Consider the following 11639-nt stretch of genomic DNA (forward strand, 5'->3'; position numbering starts at 1 on the left):
ACATTTGGACTTATCAGCAAGAAGTGCAAGGACACACAAAGGCTTACATCGAAAAATATCCGATCTTTGATCGATGACGCATTGGTTGCGAGAAAGAAATCAGATAATGAGGAGGTTGCTAGGTTGATAAGTTTGTATGCTTGTTTAAAGCTCCTTTATTCCACAACTGACAAGACAATTGGATGGACATACTATCAACACATGGAGCATTTGGACAAGATGATGGAATATGATTGGGCAGAAACCATCGAGTCCACATTAATGAATTCCATTGAACTTCATCATCGACGTCCAGAATAAGTGACTGGCTGTGTTATGGCTTTAATGGTATGTAATACTACATTCACTCACATAATTATTAATGTGTACGTCTGAAACGATACATTCACATTAGTTTATAACCATAATTTTTTTTCGACATGTATATTAACTGATTATGTTGAGTCACATTGTCAAGATTTTGTTTGACATTCACGTTTGAAGTATAAGTCTTTCCATTATGAATGTTTGGAGTCTAATTTTCATCTTACATTGAAAATATTCAATCATATACTTCATATTCCAATATTCACATCACATTGATTATGTTGGGTGAATGGTCACATTGTCAAGATTTCATTGTTGACATTTGTGTTTGAAGTATGAATCTTCTCATTGTGAATGTTTAGAGTTTGTTATCCATATTACATTAATTATGTTGAGTCTCATTATTGATATTCCATTGTTGACATTTGTGTTTCAAGTGTGAATCTTCACATTATAAATGATTGGAGTCTAGTTTCATTATTACATTGATTATGTTGAGACATATTGTTGATATTCCAATAGACTCAAAACACCATTGTTAGTGTTTGAAATTTGTTTTGACATTTCATGATTACATTGAGTGAATTGTCATATTGCCAACATTTGTGTTTGAAGTATGAATCTTCAAATTGTGAATGTTTGGAGTTTGTTTTCCATGTTAAATTGATTATGTTGAGTCATATTGTCAAGGTTTTGTTTTGACATTCATATGTGAAGTATAAGTCTTCCCATTGTGAATGTTTGTAGTCTAATTTTCATCTTACATTGAAAATGTTCAATCATATAGTTGACAATTTGTTACATTTTATGTAGTATTGACTGTGTGAGCGTACCAAAATAGTAGAACCAATTTTGCAAAATGTAGCACCTCGATTTCTCAAATGGAATCTAACAAAACTTCACAAAAATGTGAAGAATTTATCTTTCTCGTTAATCAATGCTGATGAGGTTAGATACCAACATTATCCAATGTGAATAATGTTATTTATTGTACTAAATTAATAGTAATCTCTATTACCAGGTTTATATAGAGAAACTCATACTGACAGACTGTGAGAGCACACTGTTGATGCATAAAATAATTCGGGATGAGAAGAATCAAAAAGATGCACCTGAGAGTATTATTCATCATGAAGTCAAAATTGAGAAAGAAATGGACATGAGCATACAAGAGGATGACATTGATGAGACATTTGATACAGAGTTTAGCAATAAAGCACAATTTTAGAGCAATGAACATGATGAAGCCAATATTGAGGAAGGTGTAGAGACTCTTGCATATCTACATGCATATGGGGTGCATCAAGTCATTGTGTCAAAAGTTGCTGAAGACAACACTATAGAGAAAATGGTCGTTGACCATCAAAAAGCATTGGACCTTATCGAGAAACTACAAATTAAGAAGTAGAATCTACAGGCAGCAAATGACATGAAAGACAAATCATCTTGGAGCTGGAAACATTAATATGTAACCAGAAGGAGAATCCAACAGCTCAGAATGAGTTGTCCTCTGTCAAACTTACAATTGATAATAAGAATGCAGAGATAGAAAGGAAAAGCAACTCCATAATTGACCTCCAATTGAGAGAACTATACTCCAACTTGAGAAAACTATGCTAGAAGATAAAATTGATGATGATGTAGTACATGTTGTCACACAACAAACAAACCAGGAGACTATGGATGTGGAATTAAAGCAAAATTTGAAGAAGAAGACCCAAAAACTCCTACATCTTTGGTGAAGCGCATCAAAATAAAAAAAAAAAAAATTAATTGAAGTTGCCTAATTTTGAATATCAAGACAAAAAGGGTAACAAACAAAAAAGAAAGTTGAAAAATTTGGAACAAAATAACATTGAGAAGCAATGTGAAATTGTAGATCCAGATTTTGAAGGCTATTTGCACAAGCTTCGAGACTTTAAGGGTCCTAAGCATAATAAGTTTAGGCTGTCCAACAAATATGAGGTTTGGAAGATCATATCTGAATAGGACAAGCAAACGATAAGGAATATACATAAAAATGGAGGTTACGGGTAAGCATATTTCAAACAACTTCTATGTCTTTACGTACCATCCTTGTCTTATTATATCTAAATTCTAAATGTAGGTTAATTGTTTGGTGAGGAACCACCAAGGAGACTTATTTTTCTATGACGATCTTGAGTCAATAATTCAAGGCAAGTCCATAACAAACAATGTATGGTGCTTTGTACATTGTGAATTAAAGGTTATATATATTAACATTCACAGCATAATCACATTAACATTGAATATATACAGGTCATAGATGCATATGCAGAAATTTTAAGAAGAAAACAGGAATCAATGATGACAGGTTCACAACAATTTGACAAATCATTCTTTTTCAACAGCTTGTGTTTGGTATAATTTTTTTTTTTTTTATTATCCTGAATTTAAAAAAAAAAATTTGATCCCTTATTTATAAAACTCATTACTCACAAAGTGTTGTTAATGTTTACAGAGCATGATTAAAGATGAAAAAGCAGAACCACAAACCAAATTCATTGATCCTCACATCAAGCATGCAATTCAGTACCGATATCTGTACTTTTCACTCCACTTTAAGTATCATTGGACCATAGTAGTGAGCGACATGAATGATGAAGTGTAGAAGCACTACAATTCAATGAGGCCCAGAGATGGTTTTAAAGACATACACCTAGCTCAAGCAAATATAGTGGTAATTTCAATATTTCATTCAATAATATGAAGAAAAAAAATGTAAATGTTGAGTTACACATCAACGTAGTTAAAATATTATCTATTCTACACGTCTAATCATATTCACAATCACAGAAAACATATATCGAATCACATATTTGGAAATTGCTTTCCACATCGGATATGGTAGATACATTAACACCGTCAGACTATGTCAAGCCATTACAATCAATTGATGCATCCCCTCAACAAGATCCAAATTCGTGAGTATTTACAATTAATATTCTCATTGACATAGTAGCTACAACCAATGTGAATATAAGAAAATATTGATTATTTTTTCTTCTTTTTTTTTCTCCTATAGTCTTAATTGCGGAGTTGCACTTTGCTACATAATGAGGCAACATGCCCTTCATGAACCAATTAAGCCTGTGCTGGACAAGGAAGTTTGGCTTACTATGAGAGCTCTGTTAGTTGAAGCATTCCTGAATGATCCTGAAAGAACAAATCATCCAAGTTTTGTTGTTGACACCAATGAGGATGCATCTGAGAACTAAACTTCATATTTTCACACCCTACCATTGTTTTTTGATGTATTAATGATACAATGTTAACATCAGGTTTTGTCCAAGTACAATATAATATACCAGTCACTAACATGTGAACTTAGGTATTGTTAGTTAGTAAACAATCATTCCACAAAGATGTTGATATGAATAGGTATATACATTTTCTCTACCAAGAAATGTACTTTTAATATCAATATTCTTTCTTGGTCTTATTCATTGTGTATGAGTATTATTAGTCATTATATGTGTTTATTAAGTACAACACAATGTGAAAGTTTACATATGGATATCATACGCTCATCCTATCAACACATATTGGAGATATATGTAACTTTTCTACATTTTATTTTGCAAAAAATCAATACAAACTATTTCAAAAATAAAAAATAAAAATGTAAAGAAACTACAAAATTACAAATTTCATAGAACAAATCACATTTTTATTGACAAATTGTATCAAAATATGAAAATTCACATTAAGAAGCTTGCACCAACAAGTATGTCCATACATGAACTACTAAATTGTTTATTAATGCAAATGTATGTAACATTCACAACACTATGTTATTTATCTAAAACAAATTCTACACTATAAACTCAACGTAATATTCACAACGATATCCAACACATGAACCAATAGAACTCTATTATTTGATCTTTACATAACTTTAATTGTAGCTGCCCATCTTTTTACATCTACCACACCTCAAATCTATTCAAAAACATATATCATATTCTATCCATCAACACATATTGTGTATATATGTAACAAGATAATATTTTATTTTGATCAAACTGATAAAAAAACTATTTCATAAATATACAAAATGAAAAAAAAAAAAAAAAAAAAAAAAAACTACAAAATGACAAATTGCATAGAATTAATGAATCCCTTCTTATTCAAAAATTGTATCGAAATACAAAACAAGTATACCAATGTATCAACTAATAAAATGTGTATCCAATGCAAATGTATGTAACATTCACAATGGTATCTTATTTATCTAAAAAAAAAAAGCACTGTAAATGTTCAAAACTGAATGTGAAATTCACAATATTCACCAACACATCAACCAATATAACTCTGTATTGGCTCTTTACACAACTTTCAATTGTGCCTGCCCATCTTTCCACATCTGCCACACCTGATTTGACTTACTTTTTCCCCTCGAGATGGTATTCTACTCTTTCTCGGCCTACCAGCTGGCCGTTTTACAATTGGAGGTAATATGATGAAATCGCTAGAGCAAAAAGTTGGTTTCTCCACAGATGGTATTGGGAAAATAGCCGTTGTATATGCTTCCCTACAATTCTCTATATGAAAATATTTTTCAACACAATCATTAAGATTATATGCACTCCTTTGGATAGCCGCAACAGCATGTTCACAAGGAAATCCATTTACTTGCCACTGGTAGCAAGAACAAACACGGCGTCCAACATCAATTGTAACTAATGGAAACGAATGCATCTCGAACATATCATTATTAGCTTTACTCACATTCTATGACCTACTAGAATTAAATGAATCTTGGAGGTTAGTCTCAAAGGTAGGGCAAATAATGCAATTCCACTTATTTGCAATATCCTTTCGCTCTGACATTTGACACATTATTTGATTCCGGACAGTATCAACCAATTTTGTTATTGAAAGATTTCATGCTTCTTTAATCCAATTGTTGAATGATTCAGCAGCATTGGATGTCATCTCACCATATCGTTGTCCCCTAACACATAATAGCAAAAATTGTCACATTTTAATACCATATATGACATTTCACATTGTTATAACAACACAAAAATATAAACAATGTACATATAACCATCATTATATTCCATGAAACACACAATTGTATACACTTTACCTAAAGTAAGCATTTGCCCAATGTTCAGGTTCTAACCCTAACAAGAAGTTATATGCTCGTTGTTTCCCGTCACTCTTCAACTTTTCTAGTAATGCATGAAAACCTGTCAAAGTAGGTTCGTATGCACAATCACCCAACTTCCGGATTAAGTGTTCCTTGAAACCATTCTCCATACCCTTCAACTTGTTCCTAAAATTATTCTTTAGGTGTTGTAAATACCATCCATGATATATTGATGGGAATGCCTTTGGCATTGCTTCCAAAAGCCCTAGATTACGATCGGATACAAATGTCATGTGTCTATCATCAGCAATTACTTTTGACAGTTCATATAGAAACGATGACCAATTTGATTCACTCTCCGAATCCGCAATTGCAAAGGCTACTGGAAACAATCCTAAAAACAAAACCAATGTTAACAGTCACAACTCACACACAAAAAGTAAACAAATGTAAAACTTCACATAAAAAAGCTAAACAAACATTGGTTACCGTCTTTAACTGTCGCTGCAAGCAATTGCCCTTTGTATCTCCCTTTTAGAAATGTTCCATCAAGAAAAAGCAAAGGGTGACAATATTTGAAGCCATTTATGCACGCAGCAAATGCTACAAAAAACCTTTTAAACTAACTAGTCTTCAAATCATAGTCAATATTGATATGACTTCTAAGATTATAATACTGAACAGCATCACCATACCATCTCAGTTAATCAAACGATGTTAAGTAATCACCATGCATAGCCTCTCTCGCTTTCTCAACACCTAACCATGCTACATGGTAGCTGATATCAAGTCCATAGTCTGCCTTAAAAGTATATGCCACATCAGTGAGGCGCGTTAGTGGTCTGTCCCTAACACGCTTAGATACAACATTTGACACCAAATCAGAGCTGAGCCTTGGATTTTTTGAAGTACGAACATCAGTACCACAACTATGTATCTTAGTCCAACTCTTAAGGTAGAAAAATTGGTTTGCTGTTTGGGCTCTATCATGCACAGACCACAAATATCCCATATCATCTTTATGTGAGCATACAGCAGTAATTCATTCTGAATCGTTCTTCAAATATTTGAATTTAAACCCACATTGCACTGCATATTTGCATAAAACAGTACGAAACTCAAATGCTCCTCCTGTAAAACATTAACCAACATACGTAATACCATTTGCCCAAACTAAAGACAACAAAACCTTCTCACTGTGCGCACAATATCTATGAAGCAAATTTGTTTGATCTTCATCTTCAATGCGTGGATTTGCTAAACTACTATGTCTATTAGTGCCCAATTTTTGGTCAACAACAACATCAATTTGTTCAACTCCAATTGATTTATCAAACAATAACATGTTTTGCAATTCCTCATTGTTATCCAAATGACAATTCTTATACCCCGACAGTCTGTAAAACATAATGGTTGAATCAGCAAACAAATCACACCATTTGTTGCACACACATTTCACTAGCTCGTCAAAGGAAAATGATTGTACCACATTTATCACAAACATGTTTGACCCATAGTAGCACAACAATAACATGAAAAAATCCATTTGTCTCGTATCACACTGCAAAATCATCAATAGTACATAAAACAATTTGAATATTCAATCACATTCATATGTGTGAAGATTTTCTAGCACAATGAAATGTATCAAGATTTTTAAATAGTTCAAATATTCACATCATACAAAAAAAACTCTACCTCCTCAACAAACAATCATAAGCCCTACATTTATCATCATACACACCACATACAACAAATTTTAAGCTCATAGTATACACACATACATATAATTTTAATTATAAAACTCATATACTGATAGCATGAACTTCCAGTTCACTAAATGCTTAACAACAGTTTGTTCAAACACTTTTGCAACAAAACTTCATCATTCAAAATTTCACATGAACACAATGATTTCATCACAACAACGAATCAATCACTAATCACATGACATAAACATCACCGTAATCAATTGATGATAAATGATAAAGAACGACGAAGAACAATGAAAAACAAAATTGATGATAAACGAAGAAGAACAACAAAGAACAATGAAGAACAGAACAAATCACAACAGCAATCTCAAACAAAAACTAACATTCTCCAGAATATCGACTGAAAACCAGACAAAATCGCAAATCGAAAATCGCAAAGAGAAACCAGAAATTGCAAATCACGCAAAACCTAGAGCTTCAATAATCGCAAATCACTCCCAATCTATAGCTTCAAAAACTAGCAAATCAAAAATCGAAAATGGCAAAGAGAAATTAGAAATTGCAAAGAATCGGGAATCCAAATGTAGATCACTGACTTTTCAAAAATCATATTCAAACAAGCAGCTATATATATAAGGGCAAAATGGTCAAAAAAATATAATAAAACTGAAAACAGGACCTCCAGGTCTAAAAGTGTAAACTTTAGGATTTAAAAAAATAAAAATAAAAAAACATGGACTGATTGGTATAAAAGAATCTGAAATAGGACTTTTTGATAATTTTCCCTAATTTCAAGGTTTAAAATATTCACTTCAAAATTTTTCGTTTTAATATTTGAAAACTAAAAAATACATATGACGTCAAAATATTTATGACACATTTATTAATTAAAAAGAAAATTTACATGGCACATGTAAAATGAAATTTTAAAATAATAAATAAAAAAAAAACATGTGTAATATATATTTTCATGGTCATCTGAAAATACATGCCAAAAAGAATCATTAATATAGGATAATTAATTATTAGTCAAACTCATTCAAATTTAGACATATAAATTGGAGAGAAGAAGGAAAGAGGAGTAGAGACAGGGAGCGAATTGCAAATGATTAGCATATTGAAGAAAAAAAAAATAGAATAAAGTGCTAAATATTTTTAGGCAAGAAATTCGCACGACCAAAAAAAAAAAAGAAAATTATATAATTAAAGGCCTCTTTTGCAAGAGGTTAAAAGTCAATTTTTTAACTTTTAATTTCTCTTAGATTATATTATCTCTCTATTTATTTTCATATTTAAAAAAAAAAAAAAAAAACTAACTTCTATCCTACTTTCTAAAACAACCTAAAGTTATATTTCAAAATTCCATGAGGTGGAATCTATCTATATCTATCTATCTATACTATATATATATAACCCAATATAGTTGTTTTGTTAAAAGCCTCCAAATATTTATTCTTAAATTCTTATAATTTTAAAACTTTCTCTTTCCTACGTGGCAACGTTCTTTGATTGCCTTTCATGTTTTCTATTTTTTTTTCATTTTCTATTTGTTTAATTAATTAAAATGAAAATTAAAAAATTAATTTCATGACTTATAGATAAATAAACATATAAAAATTGATAAATAATTTATAAAGATTAATTTCCTAGTCTACAGATAAAGATAAAGATTAAATAATTAATTTACAAAAAAATTAAGATAATAAAATTGAGACAAAGATTTGATTTGTTAATCTATATATCTATCAAAAACATATATATCTAAATCTTTATTTTGATTTATTCATATATTTTTTCTCCTTCTATCACATATCATCTTTTCTTTTTTTAAAAAAAAATTTATCCTATGAAATGCCCTTATCTATGACTTCTTATCTCCTCTTAAATTCTTAACATTCTCTTGATAATTTTTATTATTCAATATTATCTACCAAGTGATGAAGAAAATAAAAAAATAAAAAATTTATTGGCTTTGAATAAGAAGAGAATTAATAATGAAATTGGTTGGCCCTGAATGAGAAAAGTATTAATAATCAAATGTAGTTGTCAAAAACCTTCAAATATTTATTCTTAAATTCTCATAATTTTAAATGTAGTGACCCTCATCCCCATATTTGTCATGTTCATGTGCATTTGCACATTTTGTTTTGTTAAGCTTGCATTTGTAGTTTTCAACTTGTTTTGCCTTAAGTAAGGTTTCCGTCTTGTTTTGTGCTTATATAATTTGGCTTGCGTATTGTTTGTGTGTTCCGTTTCTTGCTCGATGTGTATCCGAGGTCTTATTAAGCCTAGGTCACACCTTTGAACCTCTTACACTTAGTACTATCTTGGAACCACTTTGTTTGACCTCCACCTCCACTCTGACATATTGGCCGAGATGTCATCATCTAGGCCGAGGTGTACGCCACCGAGGCCGAGATATGAATCATCTAAGCTGAGATGTTCCCAGCTAGACATCCTTGATCCTTGCACCTAATGGTCTTGTTCTGGACCGGTATAACCTAGGCCGAGATGTGGCACATCTAGGCCAGGGTGTGGCACATTTGGACCATGCGTTATCCATCCCGGCCGAGATCATTGGGACCCCTCTTGCCGAAGCTTTGTCCTTAGCCGAGATCATTACCTGCCGGAGTGCCTATGCCATCTTGCTTGTTGAACACACTTTGTCATAGTCTTGTCTTTTCACTCAGTCACCTTTTTTAGAAGAGCCAACCAGCCGATGCCACGTGTCCCAGCAGAAGGTTAAGTCAGTGAGTTGTTGAGAAACACATCATTTTGTATCATATCCTTGTCTTTTAGAGAGAGAGGCTCTAGGAAGAAGGAGGAGTTCTCAGAGAGGGAATAGATTTCCAAGCTTGATCTTCACACCTTGAGCCGTTAGATTCATGTCTTGAGGTTAGAATCTTGATCTACTCTTGTTGTTCTTATTGTTCATCTAGCTGCATTGCATGATCGAGCACGATTTGTAAGCCATGCATTGATTTAAAGTTTGGTTTTAGAAAGAGAAAGTGATATTCATGTGTTCTTGAATTAAAGCCTTGTTTGATCCGAAAGCTTGCATCAAGATTCATGTTTTTGTGTTTGTTTCCATGAAATCTTCAAGTATGGGTACCCAGGTCCATGTTTTCAAACTCATCTCATGAAAACTCAAATTTTGAATGAAGAAGTTATGATTTTAGCATTTCATGTTCTTGTTCTTCATGTTCTTCAAGAGGGAAACCCAGATTTTCCCAGACATCATTCCTTGAATGTGGTCGTCGGGAACACACCTCGGCCAAGGGGTGTGGGACCTCAGCCTAGACCTGATTGGTACCCAACATGTTTTCCCGAGACAAGAAACAATGTTTTGCTTTGTTTTGACTAGTTTCGAAAGAATGCCGAGATCATTTAAAACTCATGTAAGGCTTGTTTTGAGAATGCATTTCATATCCATCTTTGAGCATCTCACCTTGACTTATTGAAACGCGTTCAATGGGATTATTATGTGTTCGTAGGCCTTGGATCCTTGCTTGTAATTCCTACACCTGAAGAACTATGTGAGTGGTATCTTTAATAAAGTTATGTTATAAAGTTTTGATAAAGCTTTGCTTTGCTTTGTTTTGGAAAAAGTATTTGTTAAGCATGAATGAATACCCCTATTTTGTGTATCAAGTATTAGCCTTGTTTTGGATGACATTCTTGGAAAGTCCGTACGTGCTAGGGGACTCTAAACCTTTGTAGCACAAGTCCGTACGTGCTAGGGGACTTTAAACCTTTGTAGCACAAGTCTGTACGTGCTAGGGGACTCTAAGCTTTTGTAGCAACTTTGTTTAATGTCATCCCTTGTATTATATTGATGCTAGTAAGCATCTCTTGAAGATTTGAAAGACTTGATTGATGGACTTGGTTCATCCCTTGATTTTGTATAGTATGTTCTGTATTGTTTAGAAAAGAGATCTTGAATATCATTCATGCAAAACCTTTATTACTAGTATCATTCATTGAGTATCCAAGTTCACCCTCTCTTATATATATATAGGTGATGAGCAAGAAGGCGGCGACGCCTAAATGATTATTTGCAACTTGTTTTGAATTCGAATTTTTGTAGCATCTTGATGATCATGCTTCTTGGCTTGTAGATACTTCTTTTGTTGATGTCGGCTTGAGAAGCCTTTTGATCAAGATGTGTTTTGTACTTTATTTTATTGTATCCAAGTTGTAAGCTATATTTAGATGTATGTCATTTCATTTGATCTATGCACAGCTCTTGTGGACTATTTAGTTTTAAATTTATTGCTTCCGCACATGTAAGCCCCATTTGTATACTCTGATTGTGTGTGAATCTTTGCAAGTTGGCCTTCGGTAATCTCGGATTACAGGCCATCACGGCACCATTCTACTAGGAGCGGGATGGGGTCGTGACATTAAAACTCTCTCTTTCCTACGTGGCAACCTTCTTTGATTGCTTTTAATGTTTTCTATTTTTCTTCATTTTTTTATATGTTTGATTAATTAAAATG

At 32.5% G+C, this 11639-nt stretch overlaps 1 protein-coding gene across 1 annotated transcript; it reads right to left on the reverse strand.

Annotated features, from left to right (window-relative positions):
- Nucleotides 1–5214: 5214 nt before the first annotated feature.
- Nucleotides 5215–6437, reverse strand: LOC114278374 (uncharacterized). The gene is made up of 4 exons (XM_028220386.2): nucleotides 6155–6437; nucleotides 5915–6028; nucleotides 5423–5819; nucleotides 5215–5284 (listed from the first exon to the last, which is right to left on the reverse strand). The coding sequence occupies exons 1-4, from the start codon at nucleotides 6435–6437 to the stop codon at nucleotides 5215–5217; spliced, it is 864 nt and encodes a 287-aa protein (XP_028076187.2).
- Between the last annotated feature and the right edge of the window lie 5202 nt (nucleotides 6438–11639).

The sequence above is a fragment of the Camellia sinensis genome, chromosome 10, assembly GCF_055761805.1.
Source record: "Camellia sinensis isolate YWXY chromosome 10, ASM5576180v1, whole genome shotgun sequence".
Classification (NCBI taxonomy): domain Eukaryota; kingdom Viridiplantae; phylum Streptophyta; class Magnoliopsida; order Ericales; family Theaceae; genus Camellia; species Camellia sinensis.

Bases quoted from the DNA above. Each gene is read 5' to 3' on its own strand.
- LOC114278374 (XM_028220386.2), bottom strand. From the start codon at position 6,437: ATGGGATATTTGTGGTCTGTGCATGATAGAGCCCAAACAGCAAACCAA. The intron at 6,029-6,154 runs GTGATTACTTAA...GGTTTTTTGTAG, and splicing joins AGCGAGAGAGGCTATGCATG to CATTTGCTGCGTGCATAAAT. The intron at 5,285-5,422 runs GTAAAGTGTATA...ATTATGTGTTAG, and splicing joins TGGGCAAATGCTTACTTTAG to GGGACAACGATATGGTGAGA.